Source organism: Thermobia domestica, chromosome 13, assembly GCF_964235325.1.
Source record: "Thermobia domestica chromosome 13, izTheDome1.hap1.1, whole genome shotgun sequence".
Classification (NCBI taxonomy): domain Eukaryota; kingdom Metazoa; phylum Arthropoda; class Insecta; order Zygentoma; family Lepismatidae; genus Thermobia; species Thermobia domestica.
In genome coordinates this window covers 25,754,122-25,779,638 of record NC_137466.1, presented here as the reverse complement: position 1 = coordinate 25,779,638, position 25,517 = coordinate 25,754,122, and the positions used below count along the sequence as shown (strand labels likewise).

Genomic DNA, 25,517 nt, shown 5'->3' with positions numbered 1-25,517 from the left:
ATTATAGAGATAGTAAATATTAAGATTTTTTTGTATACCATTCATTTGTCAATTATACGTAGCAATGTATCGCAATAGATGACACGAATATGTATATTATAAGTGAGTGTGTAACTCTGTGTTCTTTTCAACAAACTGTTCTCAAATCATTGCATTCCAAAGTTTAGGAGATGAGAATTGCAGCGTGTATCTACTACGCATGCACAAGATGAACCTCAGTTCGGTCAATGAGACTATCCACCTGTCTCACCCCACAGCAACGAAGCTGGTGCATTTTACAATTTGCAAAAACAAGCAGTTTTGTGAGAGTGCAACGTGATTTCAAAAGACAATTCAATGCTCATCCACCCATACACAAATCCAGTGTGAAGTGGCATAGAACATTTATTGAGACGGGGTGCATTTGTGATAAAAGAAAAGGACATTCAGGGCGACGTCCAGTCTCCGAGGAAACTGTGGACCGCGTAAGAGCAGCCTTCGTACACAGCTCACAGAAGTCTATACGTAAAGCTAGCAGAGAGTTGCAGATGCCACAAACAACAGTAAGCAAGATCTTACGCAAGCGTTTGCGGTGTTACCCGTACCGACTGCAGTTGGTTCAGAAGTTATATTCACAAGACAACGTAAAGTGCCGTGAGTTCTGTGAGACTATGCAAAATTTCATGGAGGACGACGAAAACTTTCTGACGAAGATCATTTTCAGCGATCAGGCGACATTTCACTTAAGTGGAAAGGTGAATAGACACAATGTAAGGATATGAGAAACCCAGAATCATCATGCAACTATAAATGTGGAACGTGACACACCGAAAATCAATGTTTTTTGAGCAGTATCAGAGCGTCGGGTGCACGGTCCGTTCTTCTTTCAGAACAATTACAGGTTAAAGTTACTTAGCATTGCTACCTAACTGGTTGATTCCGCAACTTAGTAATGCAGAGATAGACGACTTCGTTCTACAACAAGATGGAGCGCCGCCACACTGGCATCGTGCTGTACGCAGGTTTCTAAACGAGAACCTTCCAAACCGATGGATAGGGCACTCTGGAGTCAATGATCAAGTTCTTTGCAAGTGGCCTCCAAGATCACCTGACCTCACTGTTTGTGACTTCTTTCTGTGGGGATTTGTGAAGGACAAAGTGTATGCACCTCCACTACCCGCAACTCTGAACGATCTCCAAGAACACATCAGTGATGCTGTCAACTCCATCACACCGGATATGCTTCACAACGTGTGGTTGGAGCTAGATTACCGCCTCGATATTTCCCGCGTTACAGGTGGCGCGCACATCGCGTGTTTGTGATTTCAATTATTGCTACAGAAACTTTTTGAGTTTATGTATCACTGTTCAAAATTTCAGCAAAATATTCCCTGCGCATATTAAATTTACACTAATTTGAAACCTGGAACTGTTTCTGTGCTCACCCTGTATAATAACGATATACTCAAACAATTTTAAAGAAGAATTAACATATATCAAAACAAGAAGTAATTTTAACAGCAAGAGCGAGTGACTGCAAAAAATGTGCATTAAACAGGTCTAATTTAAAATAAGAATTGTAGCTTTCCTGGCAGCGAATATTATAGAGATGTTCTCGGGATAGCAGCCAGGTAAAGTCCGACGATAGAGCCGACGTTTCAAGAACTGACATGGTTCTCGCCCTCAGGGCGATTATACTGAGACCAGTTCGTGTGTACTATATGTAGGAGAGGAAAGTGGGTGGGGTTAAGAATCTGTGTCTCTGATTGGATGGTCTATAGTTTGACGCTGATTGGTCGTATTCATACATGCTTTCATTATGACTGGTGTCCATGTCTGGCTGAGTTAAAATCCTCTATAAGGTCCAATTTAGAATATCTCAGCTTCTGCATTAACTTGATTAATTGGTACTTGAATTTCCAAAAAAGGATTTTACTCATGATATAATAGAAACTAGCATTAAACAAATAACTAATAAACCATACGTTAAATTAATTTCCATCAAACTAAATTTAGATTAATATTTTCACGAAATATGTCTCAACTTGACACAAGAAAGCGGTTTGCTTAGTGCACCATATATTAGCATTTAATTACAAAGTTCAACTTTGAATAAGTAGAATTATCATTCCTTGAAAAAGGAAAAAAAAAAATAGTTTTAAATTTAGCAAGGTTGGCCCAAAAACTTAACCCCTTCTCAAGTTAATAATTCTACCTCCTTTTACCTGTCCATTACTTCGAAATCAGTCCACTTTCCACTTGTCATGTATTAACAAACAAATACAAGAGATAATTCTTACTTATTGTTCACACTTAGCAGCCATACTTCTGTCATGCTGTTTCGCCTTAGGATCTTCCCGGGCTCTCCGCTAGGTAGCAAACAAGCCAGTGGCTTGGTAGGCAAGAACTACTAACGGCACACTCAAGCGTTAAAAGATACTAACCAATAATTCTAATCTATTGCAGCTGCCGTTACAAAGATGAATACATTTTTTTTTATCTTTTACATCAACGATAATTTCGTTACAAAATAAGTTTAATATCTAATTTCACTGACTACTATAAATTACAGTGCTTATTGAATTTTAATTTATATTCTCTTTTCAGCAACTCAGTGCATCTTGTGACGTTGCGAATTGATAATTTCCCGAAGTCACATCATGTAAGAAATGAGTGCTGAGTTTGAGTTTGTGGATGTCAATGGTAATGTTGACGAAGAAGAACCATTCATTTTAGTGGAAGATAGCCTTGAAACTTTTCCAATTAAAAAAGAATATGCTGGAAACATCACACGTGTACTTAAAAACATAAAAAGCGGGCTATGTAGTAACAAAGGTTCTGTGGTCCCAACATTGAAAATCAAAGCTGAGAAACCAACGGGAAAATTCGAGTTTTTCAAACAAGAAATATTTGATTCGCCGTATTTATCAGTTGATGCGAATTTGAACTCTTCCTCATCTCCTGTGGAACTCGAAATTAACAAGGTTTGTAATGGAGATGATGTATTCACGAGTGAAGAAATACAGTTACCGGTACAAACTGAGCAAAATACTAGCAGGGATTCTTCGCTCCAAATATTAAAGATCAAGACTAATAATTCAACACGGGAGTTTTTTAAACAAGAAAATAGGCATTCATCAGTTCATACGAACTTGAGCTTTACGCCACCTCCTGTGAAACTTAAAATTAGTGAGGCCTGTAATGTGGATGATTTATTTAGGAGTGAAGAAATACAGTTAGAAACTGAGCAATACACTAACAGGGATGGTTTGCTTCCAACTTTCAAGATCAAGTCCGAGAGTTCAACACAGAAATTTAAGTTTTTCAACCAAGAAAAATTTGATTCGTCGCATTTAACAGGCGATGCGAACTCTTCGCTACCTTCTGTGGAACTTAGAATTAACGAGAGTTATAATGAGTGTGATGTATTTACAAATGAAGCGATTCAGCTAGCTACTTGCCAAGATGATAAATCCATACATGTAACGTATGACTCTGGTCAACAATCATCACTAACGAAATTTGAGAACTCAGAAGAAAGTTGCTCTGGTGATGATTTGTCTGATATTATCACAGCTTTGGGGATTACAATCGAAGAGTCTACAGTGGAAACTTCATTAGAAGGCACGAGGTAAACTTTAAGTTTTTCTTGTTTTATTATGAAAGTAGTACGGTATAAAGTACTCTTAACATCCGTAGGTGAAATTTAGAATTCTAAGCGTTGCTGTCATTATTAGACTAGATGTGTAACGGTAAAAGGTTGTAGTATTAACTATATTTTTTTCTGAATACTGCTTATCATTTTTATATCATGATTTCACATTTTCATGGAGAAAGTACTAGAACACGTGCCTTTAGTTTTCACACAAAGATTTAGTTACGTACATTGATATATTGGGAGTATCAGTTAGAAGTTACCCTTTATGGATTTTTCTAGTAGAAATTAATCATATATAGACCGTTAGTCAATATTTCGTTCAAGAAATATGTGGGAATAGATTTTCTTCTTTATAAAGTTTTCGAGAAAATTGCCAGAAAGAAAAACTTCCCAAAGTTAAACTTTTTTTCCCCGAACTATTATTATTTTAGTTGTTTTTCTAATGTACTTAAGTTTCAGCTGCACAAAACAATGATAGAATAACACAAAATCATGAAGATGCCGGACTGTGGTTTGTAAACTCCACCTTGTAAAAGCGTGAGGTCGAGCCAGTCCAGCCTTCAGACTTTTCAACACTTGTTGACGTTTTTCTAACGAAAGAGCAATTTGTTTTACCGTGGGATTTGTAGTGAAACATTTATTTGCGAATGAGACCAGACTTTAAGTACCTATTTCATTCACTTGTTTAGAAACTAGTCTTCATGTTGTATAATTGTTTTGTGCATGTAGGAAACCAAATAGTGTTTTATATTGCCTATAGTGCCTGCTTTGAATGACCTTATTTGTTCTTTTTAACTGTTGTTGGAATGCCTATTTTAATACTTGTACTCACTTATTTTGAAGTTAACTGCTAAATACATTTTTGAGAATGAAAAATGAAATTAGTGCCAAATTCTGATAACTCATATGGAAAATCCAGCATAATCGAAGTATTTCAATATACATTTAATCGGCTTTAAATGTTTTTCTGATCAATCGTGTATTTTAAGCCTTGACATTATAGCATTTGTTTGCCACTTTTTTTCAAAATAAGTTAAACAGTTTCCTTCGTTCTGACTGAAGTTGAACAAAATTCAACGAAGAATGGAACTAACAATATAGTAGGCGCTACTGTTTGATAATGCGTGGAATCCGTAGACGTCCAGGTGAGGATACACAGAAATTGACTTTAGATATGTTGTTTTATCAATCTGAAGGTGTCGCTTAAACAGGAATATCTATATAGGTGTCATCTTTCGGACAGGTTAAGCATGATATATTTCTGCCAGTATTTCTGTTGTTTATTTGCTTCCGTTGAGTTCCAAAATCGTGAGCTGCATATAATGCTTACAATGGTTATATTTTGCATTGACTTTTAAATCTTATTATGAAAAAGAGAGTTGCAATTTTTGTTTTAACTTTCTGAATAACGGAACTTTAAAGAAGAAATATATCAAAGATAAGTAAGAGATTCATATGAAAATAAAGTGAGACATACACCATCCTACCTGTTTTTTTACCTAGCAGACAAACCGAAAATGTGAGTTTTAGATCCTCGCACTTAGGTTGAGAATGGAAATGATGAAATCACTTGACTCTTCCATTGCTAATGCTATTGAAAACCATATGCGGCGGAAATAATGCAATAGGGACGTAGACCTCCAGTATTGGTAATGTTAGTCGTAGATTAGGTTAGATGAGATTAATACTAACGAATTCAGTAGGTACCTACCCTACTCTTGTTGATCCTATTATAGCTCATTCTAAACATGTTAATCGTCGAATTTTCGCTGACAAATGTAAGGATTTCAAGACAAGATAATAAGACTTAAGGAACAAAAGAATTTTAGTGCAAAAACAATGTATGGGAATTAGTTACATTATATATATATAGAATATATGATAGAAGAGCTAAATTCGAAGAACAACGTAATCGATATTTTCCATAAGTACAGTTATTCTGTATCACATAGTGTCTGATGAAGCCAAAGAGTTAGTTGGCGAAACTGTAACACGTGTTGAATTTTAATGAAAATATAGTTTTGCTCAGCAAATAATTAGTTTATATTTAACGCAGTCGAGTTGATAACGAACAAAAGATGTAAATGATATTCAGTAACATCGCAAGCAAATGGAAAAATTAAAGTTGAGGTTTGAAAATTAGAGGTGAATACTTAGTCTATCTGAGGCAGGAGCTATCCTTGGATAGCAACATTAAAGAAGATGGGAACAGACGTATTAAAATAGGATGAGGTTCCGTATTCAGAAGGAACAGCTTCAGATTGAAAAGTGTAACGTCAATGTGTCTTTTCAGTAAACGCATTGTCTGTTCGGGCATGTGAATCGAAGACGTAAACACTTAACTAAATCGATCATTCACTATCTCAGACTACAAAACGAAGCATAAGGGGACGTATGTTAAGAATTACCCTCAAAGATGACACGGAACAGGATGACAGAAGTGGAAATGGGTTGGACATATTGCAAGAGGAAATGATGATCTATGAACGATCACAGTGCTTGATTGGATATCAAGAGATAACAATTGACTTAGAAAATGTGTTCATGCAAGGTATTATGACGAAATCATAATCATAATTTATTGGATGCGTTCATTTTCATACAACAAAATTAGACATGTCAATTTTAAATATATACATAAACATACAGTATTATATATGAATTATTACTTACTTATGGATTCACTAATTTACCTTACTATACATTTAATTTTACCCATACGAATTATTTGAACATATTCGTTAACAGAGTAAAAGCATTGTTCTACCAATTACCTTTACAGTTTCATTCTAAAGCTCTTACAAAGACGTGATTTTTTATACATGATGGAAGTATTTTTTTTTTTTATAATAGAGTACCTTTGTGAGTAACTGATTTATTGCATATGTTTGTTCTATGTATATACAAGTGAATGTTTACTTATTGTGTTGTATCCGTGAATGTCTTTGTTAGTAATAAATTCCTACTATATTTTTTCTTATATGTCAATGTTTCAAACAAATACATTGAGGGAAAAGTTATTATTTTCAAGTTTCTTAAAAACATTTCAAGGAGAGTTCATTGTACTACTGCTAGTATCCTCACCACTTTCTTCTGTACCCTAAAGATAACAAGACTTTTAGGTGTACTTACCCAGAAAATCAAGCCATATTTTATTATAGAATTAAAATTTGAGTAATATATACACTTAGCTGTTTTTACATTAACCTTACCTTTTACACATCTAATTGCATAACACACTTTGCTGAACTTACTTCTTGCATGTTCTATATGTGGTTTCCAGTTGAATTTATTAGATATTTTAACTCCAAGAAAGATAGCAGTTTCTACATATTTAACTGTTGTTATTACCTATTCGTATTGTTGTATTGGTTTGATTACTTTTAACATTATGGAAATTTAAGACACATGTTTTATTATGTTAATAATTAGGTTATTTTTAATCATCCAACTTGAAAGTTGCTTCATTGCCGTTTCCCACTAATTATTATATTTTTATGATCCTCACATGAACTGTTAATATTTTCAGAAAGATCATTTATATAAAGGAGAAAGAGAATTTATCCCTGTGGTACTCTGCAGAGTAGCATGGAGTCTAAGATAGATAGATGTTAATTCCTTCGTTTAGGAATAGATATATGGATATCAAATCCTTCGTTTAACAGTAGGGTGATAATGGTTGGTTATGAATTTATGATATACCAAGTGTATCAATAGTTCGGGGTCATAGTCCAACTCCGTTACGAGTGAAGGTGCGAAAAAGTGGAAAAAGGGAAGAAAGTTAGAAATAGGCGAGTTTCAATCTTAAACAGTCAAAATTTTTCCAGTCACATGAGCCGTTCGGCTCCACACTGGTCAGGCGCACTATGTTACATGAAAAAGCAATGTTGCCAGTTTAGCGTGCTGCTCCCTTGAGCCCTCACCAGGATTTTATGTTTTCTTCGCGTTCACCGCATCATTTTTGCCTCATCTATAACACATTGCTGAACTGAAAACGTTACCTTTTCATTTAACTTAAGGGGCCTTACCATTGTGGAGCCCAAGCGACTGGTGTAATTAGAAAAATGTCAATCATTTAAGATTGAAAACCAGATATTTCCAACAATTTTCCTTTCTTTCTATTTTTTCCTATCTTTTCTTATAATGGAGCTTGCCTATGGCCAGACTTTTAGTACACCCTTAATTAATTTTTAACGTAGTTCGAAGTTTATTTTACATCTTCCATTTTTTAAATTGAGCCCTAATCCGTTAGTTTTTTTTTTTTTTTTTTTTTTTTTTAGTACTCCCAAATTTTGCAGAGAATGATTTGAAAGTGTAAATCGATGCAGAAGGCTTCGTCTATTTAATTAATACTGTATTACTAAAGGCTTTGATGGTACTTCAAATGGAAATACAATACATTCCTTCAGTTTCTAAAATCTTGGTTAGTAGGTTAATGATAGTAATTGAAATTACAAGAATGGAAAGTATTGTTGAGATTATAAACTGATTTTTTGAATTCTGATTTCAGACTTACAATAGCAGAAAGTAGTGAAAAATTCGAGAAACCAGACGTTACTTATAACGAAGATGTCATAAGTGAGGAGGAGGATGAATTGATAATAGATATTTCACCATCAGAAGATAATACGCCGCATTGCAGCAGTACAAATGGTTTAACAAGTACACCAGTGATATCTGAACTAAATAAAGATGAGCGTAATTTGGGAACTACAAGAGGGATCTTTGTGCCCACAAGTGAGCCTTCAACTGTTTACTCATGCAGTGACTGTAACAAGACATTTTCCTCTGAGTCTTTATTTGAGTTACATTCTAAATTTCATCAAAGTATTAGGATCTATAACTGTAAAGATTGCAATATTGGATTCAGTAAACGGAAAGAATTTAGGAAGCACTTACTTATACATAGGAAGAAAGTCGAATCATCCAAGAAAACTAGGCAAAGACGTTCAACATACTCATGTACCATTTGTCATAAAACTTACCACACACAAGCGCGTATGATAGAGCATGCAAAAATCCATCCTGACTATAAACCATTCTCGTGTCGAGTGTGTTCTGAAGCATTTCGGCATAGACGTGATTTGGTGAGACATCAGGAAAGTCATGCTATTATTAAAGAATTTTTATGTTCAGTATGTGGGGAACAGTTTGCTTACCTACCCAATCTAAACAGCCACTTATATAGTCATAATCATAAAAAGTATAAATGTAAAATATGTAAAAAACTGTATCTGTCAATGCCTGAACTGATTGAACATGCAAAATCACATACCCCAAAGATTTTAGTAGAATGTTCAGTTTGTAACGAAAGTTTCAGTTCGAAATCTGAGCTCATCTTGCATTTAGAGAATCATGCTACAAGTAAACCATTTGAATGTTTTGTGTGTCACAAAAAGTTTTGTTATGAGCCCAACTTTATCAGGCATTCAAGCTGTCATGGGGATGTCAAGCATTGGATGTGTGGTATGTGTGGGAGAACACTGACGAATAGATCATCACTTGTGAAACATGTTAGAACTCATACTCAGACACCTTATCAATGCAAAGTATGTCGTAAATACTTAAGCAGTAGTGAGCGTCTCAGCATTCATTCAAAGGTGCATGTAAAGAAGTTCTGTTCAATCTGTAATAAAGAGTTAGTGAAGAATGGACATCTTTGTCGTGTTTGTAAAAATAATACTGCACATCAATCAGAACGAGAGCTTTGTTACGCTATTAAGAAACACTATGCATGTATAAAATGCAACGCAACTTTCAAGACTGAAGTTGAGATGAAATTGCATTTACTTACACACTCATCCACGACAAAGCGATCTGTGCAATGTAATAAAGGTACTACGTGTAAAATATGTAAAATAATATTTCCCACTTTTGAGGCATGTGTGGAGCATATTCAAACATGTCATCCTGAACTAACACTTAAACTGTACGTATGTAAATGTGGTGTAGTTTTTCAATCACAGTCTCAATGTATTAAGCATTTAAAAATACATCAAACGTCTGAACAATCACAATCAGATCATCAACAAACGCAATGTGTTGGGGAAGGTTCTGATTGTCAAGAACCGGACGTAATTCTATTGTCTGATTGAAAGTAACATTACAAGTAAGTGAGCTACTGGTAACAACTACTTTCTCCAGCGTACTTGCAGTCGATCTATTTGTGTAAACATGTAAGTTTTATTTGTTTCCCACTCAAATATTTTTTTAGAATACTCGTTTCTCTATTGGTACTTTCGCCCCTTTCATCCAAATTTCGAAAGTACTCAATTAGTGACTTCTTTCAATAGCTGCTTGGATTTTGGTTTTTGTTGATTAAAAGTGTATGAATCAATCCCATATATTTATATATATATATATATATATATATATATATATATATATATATATATATATATATAATATAGGCCTGTATTTATGTATTGTGCGCCTCTGTGCTCTAAATAATCCCCCCCCCCCCCGACTCTCAAACTTATGTCTCAAATGCAAGGTACGTCTTGCTACCTTGCTGGTATAAGTTATAAATATTAAAGGAAAAATTAAATATTAATCAATTTAATAATTATTATAAGGTAGATATCCAGGCCTGGAGTACATTAATTCACTGGTATATACAGTATTTATTCATATTTATTTATTATTAATTGTGTAGAATTATTCCCCATACTTATTTACAGTTAGCTAGCTTCTATCGTTGATTTTTTTACATGCTAGTTTTTTGCGTTTTAGAAGTCTGTCGTAAAAGGCTAGCAGAGAATCACATTGTATTCTCTCTCCTTTGCTTGGAATTTTCCATTCGAGTTGTTGGGGCTAAAAATTTTCAAAGGACATTTTTTTGTAGCTATTTTCTTTTAGCGGGCCAAAACATATAAAAAGGCGGCCTCCCCTATCTTTCGTTGCTGTACGTTGTAGGGGTCCTTGAGTATAGGATCGCGGCAAGCCAGTCCGCTTGACTATTAGTAAATGTGCAGTTTGGAGAGAATCCTCTCTAGTTAGTTACTGTATGTAGTCAGATTAGAGATTCTATTACAACACAGATGTCCGCTAAAGCAATTGTACTTTGGCCGTAATCATGATAGAGAATTAGGAATTAAGTTTGTTTTTTAGAAGTTTGATCCTACACCTATAACAGAGGCTACTTGGTTCATTTATTGGTTGATTAGATTGGAAGTATTGGGAGTATTGGAAGTATTGGAAGTATTGGGATAGTGGAAGTTTCCTATGGGGTCTTTGTCGAAGGTGAGAAACGTCGAAAAGACTTAGGTATTGGTTCCTTCCTAGTGGTGGAGGAACTATTATTTGAATACGAATGCGTTTGGGTTCGATCCCCTTGTGTATGTATTTATTAGCACAATTAGGTGCTGTGAATGATTAGAAATTTTCTCACTGCAACTTTCATGCAGGAATGTGCAAGAGTGAATGTTGACCTAATTCCTCATTCCTTGTGTGCAAGGAAGTTTACTCAGAGCCGTGGAGTGAAGGCTGACAACCTATCCAAGACCAACCTATCCTATATGTATAATTTGGATAGATTCCTTATTGTAGACTTTAATTTGGAATCTCAGAATCAGGATTAGGCCAGACTGTGTCCTGTGAGTCAATGGCCAGTCTTTGAATTGTAAGGGGTGCGGGCCAGAGTTAAGTGATTACTGTAACCCGTATTTCTACAGGTTCCTTCTTAGAGAGATTTTGAATAATTAACGAATTAGGAAAATTAGAAGTTAGCGTAAATTCTTCCTTTCTCCATTAGTTATTGGGGAAAGGCAAGCAGGAGATTTGAATGCATATAGGACGGAGTGGCGTCCTGAGATTATAGTCATTATCCCACCTCCTAAATAAGAATGTTTATTTGTAATAAATAACATTGAAATGCAAGGTTTGGTTGTTTTCAAGTGAAAGGTGTATCGGAATCGATTTTTTATGCAGATTACGAAAATGACCTTCAAAATTGTGTATCACGTCAGTTTTTTCACAAATCACGAAAATGTCAATTTTTTTTTTTAAAAAAAAGTCTTTTTTAACTTGTAGACGCCTGCCAGGGAATTCATATCTTGACGTTGTCATCCCTGGTACCTCTCCCAATCTTTCCAGAGACATGAACAACCCCTTGTTGGAAAGCTAATAAAACAAGTAATGCAACGAGCTATGTTTGGTGGATCTGAGCTCCCATTCGTAGAAGAAGAAGAAAAAATTCGCAATATTTGCAAAAAAAAAAAAAATGTCATTTTTTAAATTTCCGTGCACGCTGGCAACACTGTCAGTTATTCTACGTTGGTAAAAAAAAATAATAATACGAGTTCCTTACATATTCGTATCAACCATATAGAAAAATGAAAGCGGTAGCTACAATAGGAAGCGAGGAAAAAAATCAAAGTGCAACCACCAGAATTATAAAATTTTGTGGTTCGTAAACATTCACGTTGTTACCCCTTTCGCCTCCCAATTGTCACAAAGACATGATCGACACCTTGTTGGAAAGGTAATAGAGCAGGAAATCCAACAAGGTATGTTTGGTACCCTTGAACTCCCATTTGTAGAAGAAGAAGAAATTCGAAATATTTGTAAAAAAAAAAAAAAAAAAAAATGAATTTCCGGTCCGCTGACAACAGTGTTAGTAACCCCACGCTGATAAAAAAAAATTATTAATAATAATAATAATAATAATAATAATGCAGGTGCCTTACATAGTAATACCAACCATATAGAAAATGAAAGCCGTAGCTATAATAGGAAGGGAGAAACAAAACGAAGTATAATCACCTGTATAAAATTTATAATTTGGTTTTTATGCATTCACATTGGCAATCCTGGCGTTTCCCCCGCTCCTAATTGTCACAGAGATATGAATGGCATCTTGGTTGGAAAGCTCATGAAACAGGGAATGCAACGAGGTATACTTCGCACCCATAGTCTAATAGTCATAGAAGAACTGTAAGAAGAAAGAGAAAAAAGAAGATAAACATAAATGCATAGTTTAAAACATACATACCTAACATTCGTCACCGGGCTTCCCTTGAAACTTCCTCTTTTTAGATTTTTGTTGGTGTTCTTCCTTACAGTCTCTTTTTAACATCCAGCAATAGTCGTCCATCATATGGACAGTCAGCGGCGGCTGGTACTATATGTTGCATGGTTGTGCAACCGGATATTTTTAATACTAAAATTTTATTTTTAAGTATTAAAGTAGTGTATCAGTAAAAAATAAACCTCTGCTCTTGAGCGCAAAACAGTATTGATGCATTTCTAAAAAAAGTGAATTAAAAAACGGAAAGAAAGAGAGAGATTTACATTTCCAGTGGCAGCGAACGTTGCCACTGGAAGCAGTAACATTGAGCATATGGCAGCAGCTCCTATCTCTTAACGTGGGAAAGTGAATTTATTCTTGCATCGCTCCTGTCTTCCCGTATTGCTCTCTTGCGATTGCCTTTCTTCCGCAACTTGTCAGCTTCTGTAATAGTTACGAATTCCTCCGCTTAGCAGCGCTTGACTCAATTGATAGGGTGAGGGATATACAGACGCTTGGAAGAAAGAAGTTATTCACAAAACATAAACTCGAAAAGAACAAATATAAGTCTGGTGGTAGCAGGGACGGATCCAGGCTGAAAGTTTGGGGGGCGCTCGTCCGAAGTCAATAGATTTTATTTAACATTTATAATACAAAGGTGAAAATTCTTGGGATAAGATTTATTTTTTAAAAAATCCTATTCTGGGGGGTCGACCGAGTCTCGAAGAAGAAAATGTCTTACTACTGGTCTAATTCCTAGCTCTGTGTCTTTCGTGCACATGATTCCGTGTTCGATTTCCGGCGGAGAGCATAAATTAATATCAAATCATTCACTTCCAATACTCATCTGTCTTCTTTAGCCTAATTTGCTGCCTGTTAAACTATTTTCTTTTTTCATTTTCAAAGGAAAACATCTTAGATTTCATGCTTCTTTACAGACAAAAATACGTGGTTTCTGAAAATGAACTTTTTGTACCGTATATCTATACAAAGAAATGCTAACAAAATGCATATTGTCGGAGGAGAGAGGTGTTTCTGGACACTAAAGAAAATAAAGCGGAAAATATTTGCGGAGCGATGCTTTCTATTCAGAGAAACTTGGCGAGCAGCATTGCAGATTTCAATAAAGTCATAGAAAAATTTGAAGCCCAAAAGATGGAAGAAAAACCTTCCATCCTAAAATAATGCATAGTTTATATAATTAAATAATTTTGTTTAACTGCGTGCATGCAGTTTTCTTCGTGCATTTATCTCGTTTTCGAGTGCATTTATCTCGTGTTCAATAACATGAGTGTAGAGGTTTTGTATATAAATAGTGTATAAACGTACATTGATACTGGTTGTTTGAAAAAAAGGAAATAGCTTATGTATTAAATCAATATTAGAGAAATAATTTAATCAATAATATACAAATAGAGCTTGCAAGACTTTCCTCTTCATATTTCCTGAATATTTTTTGGATAAGACTCAAGAATGCTGGGGGAGGGCAACAATTGCGCGTACCTACATACCTTTGATATTGCAACATTGCAACCGGTGCTTGTACAGACTACGAGCCGCTACTGTGGATAGTCCACCTTCCTTGGTATCTCTTTTGCATCACTTTAATGTCCTGATGGAAACGCTCGCCATGTTCTTCCGTAAAATCACCAAGATTGCTAGGAAAGTAATTGAGATGAGCATGTAGAAAGTGAACTTTGACGCTCATGTTGCAGACAAGCAGTTTAAAAGATTCCAACAACTCGTCGATTAAAACGCTGTAATTTGCAGCCTTCTTGTTCTCCAAAAAGTTTTGTATCACATTTCTGAACGCAGCCCATGCTTGTAATTCTATCTCACTCATACTTTCCTCAAATGTTTTGTCCGCCATCAATTTTCGGATTTGAGAGCCCGTGAAAATTCCAGCTTTGATTTTTTCTGACGTAATAGATGGAAAATTTACTGGCAAGGTACTATCTCTGCTTAAAACTGTCACGAATTGTTTCATTAAATCTAGTTTTATATGTAACGGTGGCAACAGTATTTTAGAGGGATCAACCAATGGAAGTGAAACAATGTTCTTTTTGCCAGGTATGAAAGTACTTCTGAATGGCCACTGCTTTCGAACCCAATGTTCAGTTCTTGCTCTGGAGTCCCACTCACACAAAAAAACAAGGATATTTTGTGTAGCCTGCTTGTTGGCCTAGCAATATTCCAATGACTTTGAAATCCCTCCACACACACACTCATAATGCTTGTACTGCACCTTTTCCAGCAGAAATTGAAGGCTTTCTTATGTCTCTTTCATAGTCACTGAATGTGCTATTGGAATGGACGGATGGATGTTAGTGTTGTGTAATAAAACACATTTTAACCTGGATTTGCTGGAATCTATGAACAGCCTCCATTCTCCTGAATTTAACTGACGTTGTAGAATTTCATGACTGCCGGAATGTGTCGACAATATACCAAACAATTTCAGTACTGTTACAGTACTGTACTGTTTCAGTACTGAGTTTAACAGTATCAGTTTTCATGATGTTCAAGTTCATCCTCACCCCTTGGGTTGGAGTGGGAGAGGATTTTAAAAATAATCATAAGCTAGCTAATTAGTAACTACTGTAATTATAGCGAAATATTAACATATTTTTTCGGACTTACACGGGACTCTGAGGGTTGCTACTTTTAAATATTACTTTATTTTGAATGTTTCAAAAAAAAAAAAAAAATCCAAAATTTTGCCGCCCACTAAATTCTGCCGCCCTGTGCTCGAGCACAGAATAGCACTTACCTAAATGCAGGCCTGTATATATATATATATAAACTTCGTACGTGCTTTCACCGTCATGTGTGTCATATCGATCGAAACGGACAAGTGTGTTCGTTTTCTTTTGCTTACTTAGTATATATATATCTGTCGCACCACGACCACCAATCCATTCATCGAAATGTTCTTCCAAGAAGTCTCTCACAACGGCACTAAAGTAAGGCAGTGCTTCATCCTGTTGCCACGTAAACTGAAAGTTTTCGTAATGAGTTCTGGAAGGACAACTTTTCTTATTGTAAATGATGTGTGTCTTAATTCGTAACAGTAGATTGAATTATTTTTTTATTTTTATTTTTTTATTTATTTATTTTATTTTATTTTATTTTATTTTATTTTATTTTATTTTTTTTTTTTTTGTGGTAATGAAAACATAATCTTGTATTCAAACTTGGACGTTAAGTTTTGTAAGATGTGTTAAGTTCACTATATTCTCTTTATTTATCTAAATGAGTCCTTCGGTGCTGAATTGAAGTTACGATGTTTTGAATTTAGAGTTTTATTTTGTTAAGGCGACTTCTGGGGAAGAGTAGATCGACAGTAAAATTGATCAGCATTTATAATTAAAATTTTGATCGTGCATAATGTATATATATATAATGTGTTTGTTAATTTTGTTGTACATCTACACTTACCAATTAGAGGTTAATTCTTTTTTGGTATAATTAGAAGGCATTTACTCTTAATATGCAATCTACTTGTTCTTTCATTTGTTACATTGTACGATTTTTTTTTTTTTTTTTGTTACTATTTAATTATTTGGCTGATAGTATAACTAAATAATCCTTTCGTGAACGCATGTAATTTGACCCAATCGATTGCTGCAGAAGCATTTCTTCAATCACTGTTGATTCAAGTAGGTTTTCCCAAAGTTTGTAGAAATAGCTTGCCGAGATCGCGGATTTAAATTTACAAATATAGTCTTACATATCACTGCGACGAGCATGTGGGAAAGCATCGGATATTGAGGATGTTTGACATACAGGGTGATCCAGAAGTGTAGAAACAAACTAAGGGTGGCAAGCACCAACCAAGAGTAATGAAACTAAAGTAGTAAGTTACTAAGAGAGAAGGAAATCGGCGACTTCCAGTCGAAAGCACTGAACTAAAGGAGTAAATTACTACAGGAGCAAATTTTTCATTTACTACGGAAGTAAATTTATTTGCTCCATAACTGGTGGAGAGCGCCATCAAAGAATACGCTACTACATTAGTAACTTAAGGAGGAAATAAGACCAAAATCTACTCCTAAGCATAGTAGGAGTAAAGTTAGAGAGTAAGATGTGTTCTTTGGTTTCTACGTGTTAAATATCGAATTCTAGGTATTAAATATTACCTAGACTACGAAGAATATATGGAAATGGAGAAAGAGGTGTACATCCCAAGAATGAAGGTTTTAATGGAGAGAAGAGAATCATTTGCAATGTGTAGCGACAATGATTTCAAAGAGCGGTTTGGGTTTCGTAAGGAATCTTTCCAGTCACTGTTTGGTATGCTAGAGCAGTTCCTGCAGCATAATTCTGACAAGAACTGTGCTTTGTCTCTTAAGCTGCAACTTTTTTTATGGATTGCGAATCTTTCGCACTAGTGCTTATCAAATCGTAGCAGGGGATCTCATTAACATCCATCGTACAACTACTGGAAGAGCTTTTAGCAGTGTGATAGTTCAATTGCCTTAAAGCCACTGTATGTGTCCATGCCACAGAATCAAGAAAATATATTAAGGAACAAAAGGGAATTCTAGCTAATTGGTGGATTCCCGAATGTCAGGAGCCATGGATTGTGTACATATACCCATACTTTGCCTTCTGAAACGTAAGTAGAACTATACAGAAATCGCAAGATATTCTTTTCTATCAATTCACAAATCATTTGTGATGTCAATATCAAGATTTTGAACGTAGTAAGTTGTTGGTCGGATTCCATGCATGATGCACGCATTTGGAACAACAGTAGAGTTGCTGCAGGATTTGAAAATGAACAATATAATGGATTGCTTGTTGAAGATAGTGGATATGCTCTCTCCAAACGTCTTATGGTTCATGTGTTTCGACCCCACACAGTAGCCAAAGGGCGTTACAATACAGCCCGTTTTCCTACAAGTACAGTACATTCGGTGTGTGGAAGAAACGTTTCCGAATTCTCACTAAAACAGTGCGGCAAACAAAACAAGTGTGGGAATGTTATTGTAGCTGGTGCAGTTCTGCACAACTTTGGAATGGAAGTTGGAGATATGTTTTATCCTATGCCGTGAATGTGAGTGACATCAACCAATATACATTTCAGTGAGGAGCAGATGCTGCAGGGCAAGCTGTCAGAAGATCCGTTATACTTAATTATTTTAATTAAAATTGTACCTAATTTTCTAGTAAAATAACAAGTTAGTGTAAAGACTTCTTCTTCTTGAGTGAAAAAATAAGTCACTGGATCGTCACTACTGCAGTGAAATGTGACCCATTTTATTTATTTATGATTTTATAGTTATGTTTCTTTTTTCTTTCTTTCTTTTTATTTTCTTTTTCTTTGCAATTGGGGGATTAACATTTTCATTTTATTTGTTACGTCAGTACACAAAGTATACAATAAAGATGCTTCGATTATTTCTAAGAAAAACAAGATGTCTACTTTTATAATCTTGCTAGTACAAATAAATATTAGACTGTGGTAATTAAAAAAATTAAATGTACTTATGTTGAAAGAATGAACACAAATATTATGTCATGTGAAAAATAAGAACATATTAACTAATTGGAAAAAATATCAAGCAAATAAAGTATGTTTTATACATATAAAACGTATTCATATTCATGAAATGAAATCTTTAAGTTTTACGCCCGACGGTTATGCCGGCTAGGCTAAAGGAGACGGTGATGATGAGAAATGAATGAATAAGGTGGGAGGAAACGGGAGAACACTGTGTTTCTCCACCACAAACCTCACTTGACGCTAGCTGAGATCGAACCGAGGATCTCATGCACATTAGGTGAACACTCTACCATTGAGCCACTGCGGCCCCATATTCATATTTGTTAAAGCTTCAATGTTATGTAACAAACATTCACAAGTTACAATTTTAAACAGCAAGGAATAATCATAGCATAAATATACAAAACTAATTCAGAACGAAGACGAAATACTGATAATATCGAAAACAAGACATAACATCAAGACATACATTAACACGAATCAAAATATAACATTATGCGTTATATATCTCCACAACTCTTAGTTTTCTCCTTTTAAAACAACATGCCATCTGTTATATATAATTCACATTAACTTTATAGAATTCAAATAATGTACGAATAACAAACAAAATCATAACGGTATTTAAAGCAAAATCAATTGAATACGGTCTTATCGGATATCGGAACGCTAGCCCTAAGTTACATGGCCAACAAATTCATTCATATTGCATTGAAAATCATAAATCGGAATACGGTTTTCCGCGTTCTTTACTTCTACAGTTCTTAGTTTCTTACTTTTATTACCGTATTTCCTGCCATCTACGCAGCGTTTCTGAAAAACCATATTACTTCTGTTGTTATTAGATTGCATCATATTACCGGTAAAATTAGGTTCAGTTCTTATTCGTTTCACTGGTGGTGAAATATCGTGTCTCCTAATGTATCTGTACTTGTCCTTTACATGCCATCGACGGTATTCTATCGTGCCATGGTTTCTGTTTCTTCTGTAATGAGGTTCGATTACATTATTGGTACATATGGATTTAACATCACATTTTACATTGGGATTACACTTTAATCTCACATGGACACTTCGAACTTGGTTTCGATTAAGGTTAGTTTGGTTCAGGTTAGTACTATATTGCACCATTGATGGATTTCAAAACTTTGCAATATCATGCTTAGATTATTAAAGTCCATGCACTGCACCAGATTCTGTGAAAACATCATCGGATTGTTAACTAACATCATTTTGGCCTTTTCGTTGAATGAACAATTCAACAGATTCAATTCAATCGACCAATCATTACAAGCACTGGTAGGAACACACGTTTTCTTTCTGCATTTCATGAATGCTGGAATCAACTTTCTTCCTGCTACATACACCACAGGATTAATATCATGTTGAATATACTGGGAATACAGACAGTCAATAGCGTTCCCAAGATGAAAATGACCATAACTTTTCGCACGTTGATACCCACCAGAAACTCCGTTACACACAGTATCAGTAAAGCAGTCAAAATCATTCGAATGAGGAAAGAAGTTAGGATAATCTGATCCAACCAATACCGCAGTATGATTTTGCGAACATTCAGCTAATTTCATCCACACATTCAAATCAATAATGTCATATTTCTTCGTCGATGCAAATTCAGGATCTGTAGAATGATCAGGTTCATTTATCGCATTCTTGCTGACTGATAATGGAGTTTCTTCAATAATTGGCAGATCTTGTAACTCCGTTTTCGCACTAAATTGCTGATTTTGTAGTTGCATTTGTTTCCACCGTTCATCATCTCGTTGTAGCATCTGATCCAATCGTTGCATTTGTTGTTGCCTTTGTTGTAGCATTTGTTGAAGGATTACTTCCAAGATAACGTGCGCTTGAGTTGTTTCTTGTGGCATTCTATTAACCACATTCTCAGAAGTATTCGTTCCATCTTCCGTATCTATATTCTCAATAGAATCATTTCTCGGAACACTCATCTTTATATTCCTGTATATTTTTGTTCCACTACGAAGTAAAGTGAAATTTACGCGAGCAATAGTTGGTTTACAAATAAGTACAAGCCAGTTTATTTTATAGAGGAAGAAAAAGAAGAAAATAATATAAAATTAATATAGGTATTTCGAATATATAATTGGAATGTTGATATATAACCAGAACGACGAACTGAAGGTTGTCATAGTAACAAACAAACACGATATTATGTAATGTAATGTCATAGTCTCGCTGTTATGTTGTATGTGAGTTAATGTTTACGAAGCTTCAAAAGATAATAAAAGATTTATAAAGGTAATTAGGAATCGGTCAATTTACGATAATTCGTGAGCATATTGTCTGAAGAATCGGAACCTGAAGTTTGATCTATTTCTTTCTTGAACTTATTCATAACTTCCATTTTAAGGTTATGCTCTTCTTCCACAATTTCTCTTGTCTTTCAATTAACAACATTTTTGCATTATATTCCTCTTGTGCTGAAATGGTTACTACTTCAGTAAAAAGGTGTTACTACTTTAGTTACAACAAAAGAACTAAATAGGAATTGAGCTCTCCAACAGCTACTAAAAGAATATATCACTACGGAAGTAATTTACTGAAGTAATCCAGACTAAAGAAGTAAGAGTTACTACAAGAGTAATTTATACTAGTTTGGTGCTCGCTACCCTAAGAAGTGGTAAATGCTGCAATATATAACCACAGTAACAATATAGGCGGGGAATTGAGATGGGGGAGAATAGTTGAGGATACATTACAATGAAGTTCGCCATCTTGAATTTTACGCAGTTGTCTTAAATGGAAACCATAGCATGTGCTATGTCATGTTAACAGTAAAAGTTTATAGAAATTGAATGGGACTGTTATTTTTGCTCTACTGCTAATCATTACAAATTATGACTGTTGTGCCCGTCCACAGTTACAGGACGTGTTCAATGTTTTGCCTATTCCTGTTCATTGTCAGATGCATTCTGAGTTCCTCTCACGCAAAGTCTAGCGTGGAGTGTAGACTATAATATTGAAACATTCGTCCACAATTCATTCCTAACATGTGCCGATAACCCATCGCCGGCAGAACTTCGTCGATGTAGAATGGACCCACAACACGAGTCTCCCACAAGCTACACTACATAATTACTTTGGGACACCCGCGTATGCGTCAGACCAATGAAGAGTACTGTCCAACCAGTAATGCATGTTCTGTTTGTTAACCTCGCTTAACAGTAAAACTTCGCTTCATCAGTAAGTACTGTGTCAGAGCCGAATGTGGAGTTTCTGCTTAGCTGCTTTGTGACCTATTGAGCAAATTCCAGATGACGATCTGAATAATTTTCTATAAGGTGTTAATGAAGTTGCAGCTTATAAGGGTGCCACTTACTCACTGACATAATTCGCATGGTCCAGGTGCAACTAACACAACTTTCACGGGCTACGCTACGCGTGCTTGTCTTGGGACTTCTACTGAATGTTGCGGATGCTGCCACAGTTGTTGCCTCTCTGTCGCCGTGCGTGGTCTACCAGTCTTGGGTTGATTTGTCATAGATGCGGTTTCTTGGAATTTCTTCAGCACATTGAATACAGTACCATTGCTGATGGAAATCCGTTCCGGATGACGGCGCTTAAAATCATCTGCATTCATCCTGGTGCTTCGTTCTCCAGAGATCAGCACGATGTCAATGTGCTCAGCATACATCAAGGCCATCTTCTGCTAGTAAGTCACCTGCAATGGTACAAAGAAAGAAATATTCATTAGTTTATAATGGTTAGCGCTAGAGCAAAAACAACAGTACTGTTCAATTTGACGAAAATTTACTGTTAAAATCACATATCGTTCTGTTCCATTTAAGACAATCGCGTAAAACTCAAGATGACAGACGTCATTGTGATGTGTCCTCAAACATTTTCTCTTATCTCTGTTCCCCACCTACAGTGTTATTTTGGTTATATTTTGCAGCGTTTATCACTAATTAGGATTTTCCATACTTTTGGACCACACTGTATTTGCAGAGAACGCAAGATCGCAAACTAATTTCGTTGTTTATAAGTACGTGAGACATATGGTAGTGTTATAAGAGATAATGCCCTTCCGGTTAATTCTTTGTATATGTGCAAAAGTTTCTCAAGAAGACAAAAAAAAAAAAAAAAAAAAAAAGTTTAATCTTATCAGATTTATGTGAGAGCAGTTGTGTACATATTGGTAATTCATTTTGCGTTTAATATGGGATCGAACGTCAAACCATCTATATCCCATTTTAAGAATTTAACTCATATAACCACAGCTTTTAAAAATCTACACGACGTGGGGTTTTCTTCTTCAACCAAAACAACCACATAAACACAACAGCGAATCGAGAAACAAATGCACTAACTCATAAAACAGGTAATGACTGTTGAATAGGAATTATTTTTTACGTTTTGGAGGCTGCAAGCATTTATAATATTATTTACTTTTTTAAAAAAATGTGATTAATTTATGTACCTGGGTATATACCAAAAATTTCTGATTATTGCGTATACTATATGCCTTCGTTATATGCGTTTTCATATTGTGTTGTGTAGTTAAGTGTGTTAATGCTGTGTTGACAGACCAACCAAGTTCGAATTATTGTAACAGGCTATTTATGCAAATCCGACAATTCTAAGTACTATCATTGCTTAGTAGCGTGACTAAGGCTACATATCTGCCCCCGCAAAAATATAAAAAGGGTTCTTCTTCCACGTTCATGAAGGTGCGTAAAATTTATACAACAGAAAATATCCTTTTGGCTTTGGATGAACCATTTAGTTAGTCATAACTTGTTAATACTATAAAAAAAAATGCACATTACAGAATACCTTAAAAGTAGGTATACAGACCAGCATCGATCAAGTATGACATTTTAATTTATTAATATAATGAATTTATTTGTTTTGGTTTGTCCTGAGCTCAAGGTATAAGTGAAAATAAATTAAGATCAGATAAGGAAGAAACTAAGTCAATACCTGTATGAATAACAATATACTAGCAGACACATTTAAAGCTACTTTTTTCCTGGAATCTGGAAAGCCCTCAAAACTCTTCCTCCTGTTCTTGAAGACATTTGTTATAAATTTATGACCCCCCGTTACCTGAAAATCAACGTTGACACATCCCTCTGTTGTCCCTTTCCTTTATCTTCCATTCATTGCTTTTTTTAAAAAATGCTGAATTTTGTTCAGTTTATGAAAGGTTACGGAAGTACGGCAACATTGAAGAGAATGACAGCGCACGTGCTGCTTAAGAGCAGCCCTGGGTTATGTGGAGGAAAATGGGTAGTGGTTGGGGCAAGAGATCTCTAAGTTTGTCTCCAACAGTAAGTAAATGATATAAAATGTCATGACCGATCCGTAAGGGACTGTATACCTACTTTTGGGCCACTCCGTATTATCGTTATTATGAAGTAAACTAAAAGAGTTTCGCAACAGAAACAGTTTCTTCCTGAATAAATTAACACAAAGTATTCATAGGTGTGAAAATTCACCAGAACTTCTGGATCCTACTTATAACTTTCTAAATGGATGATTCTATTGGGGAATTTATTGACTACTTTGTCAGTATCAACATGGTGACTTGCTTCGCTGTCAATGCTCAGAATTGCCAGACAGCTTAATTTCGCCTGCGACACTGTACTACGAGTATGCATTTTGATGAATTTTAGTTTACTGAATGATCACTCAGGTGTTGCCATCGTGGCAGACAAGGTGAGATACATTCGCAAAAAAGTACAGAAATCTGAACTATTACTACAATGACACAGTTACCTACAATTAAAAATTTGGCTAATTCATTCATAGTTTCACTACAGTACATGTTCCTTCATTATTGTTCGGAACCTTACAACTTGTTGTCCCAGAGCAGGTGATAAGTCTTTCACACATCTGTTAGCTCGTTTCACAGTTTCTGCAGCAGTGAGAGTTTTTCTATTATGTCATTCATGCTTCTTTTAGCACGATTTCAGTTACTCAATAATTGTGTCCAAACATTTATCCCATTTTCATTTATTTACTTCATCTAACCAATACATGTATTTGGAGGATTCAGTTCACATGTACATAGTATTTGTGTAAGATTATAATGAAAACGTAATATGATTTATACAAGTGATTATAATGAAAATATTTTACATTGTTACAGATATTTCTAGGTACTCTTTTACACTATAAAATTCTTTCTCTATTAGATACGTTTTTAAATTTCGTTTATTTATTTAAGTTTTTCTCAGTTTTTATGTGATTAGCCAAAGCATTAAATATTTTATTTGCCATATGTCTGGGGGCGCTCTGTTGTATTAGTGAGACTAGTAAAGTAAGATTTTTTGTTTTGATCTCTAATGTTATAATGATGATTTTCACCTCATCTTCATTTTGCGTTACTGAAAACCGATGCTTCTTGGATGTAAATAGATAGAACTGTTAATATCATTAACTTTTTAAAGTACGATTTACAGCTTGTTGTGTAATGTAAGTTTGCAGTGGTACAATGGCCTGTTTTTGTTCAATAAATATAGATTTACTTTCAGCTGCATTACCCCAAAATAGAATTCCATACTTTATGATAGGGTATATAGAGCCATAGTGGATTTATATTAAGCCTCTTGAAGTTAATGTATCTTTTAGCACTCTTAGAGCATATCTCCTAGAGTTCAGTTAATTTGTAGTTGCTTCGATACGACTATTCCATCTGAAATGCTCATCTATTATAATGCCTAAAAATTTTGTTTCCTTGACTAGCTGTATGAATGGGTCCTTTGGATTTATTGTGGATTTATTATTGTTTTTAGCGTGTGTGAGTGGAGAACTTATTGTATTTTCGTGTTGTTTAAAACTAACTGATTACTAACAAACCAAAAGCGAAGTTTTTTTTGTTACGTCTTGTACATTGTTAACAAGAGCTTTTGTATCATTTTCCTTTGATAATAACTGAAGTATCGTCAGCGTACAGTATAATTTTGGTATCTATATTGCTAAGTAGATCATTTATATATACAGTAGTACGAAAGAGGAGTGGACCCAGAACCGAGCTTTGTGGCACTCCATATTTTATTTCTCAATAAATAGATTTGTATTTTATTTGAATATCACCTGTATTTCTTATAAGTTCGATTGATTAGTTTGTATTTTCTCAATAAGATTTGAACAATTTGAGACAGTTTCCACGTATGCCATAATGTTCAAATTTCTTTGGAAGTATTTCACGGTTTATTACATCAAACGCCTTACTTAGATCGCAAAAATACCGAGTACTAGAAATTTCTCATTTACTCCTTTTAATATATGGTCTGTTAAGCTATGGTTAGCATTTTGGTGCCTTTGTTCGGCACGAAGTCGTGTTGTTCATTCGTTATAATATTCTGGCGTATGAG

General features: G+C 35.0%; 1 protein-coding gene across 3 annotated transcripts in view; it reads left to right on the top strand.

Annotated features, from left to right (window-relative positions):
* Nucleotides 1–25,517, top strand: part of LOC145668054 (uncharacterized) — a 62,400-nt gene that overhangs the window by 26,943 nt on the left and 9,940 nt on the right. For 2 of the 3 annotated variants that reach the window (XM_081735541.1, XM_081735540.1), the window contains exons 2-3: nt 2,587–3,610; nt 8,148–9,858. In XM_081735541.1, the coding sequence (XP_081591667.1) occupies nt 2,649–3,610; nt 8,148–9,732 (2,547 nt within the window). In that variant the 5' untranslated portion in view covers nt 2,587–2,648 and the 3' untranslated portion in view covers nt 9,733–9,858. Of the gene's footprint in view, nt 1–2,586; nt 3,611–8,147; nt 9,859–25,517 lie in introns of those variants that run through there. The other variant, XR_014127963.1, reaches the window with a different exon arrangement.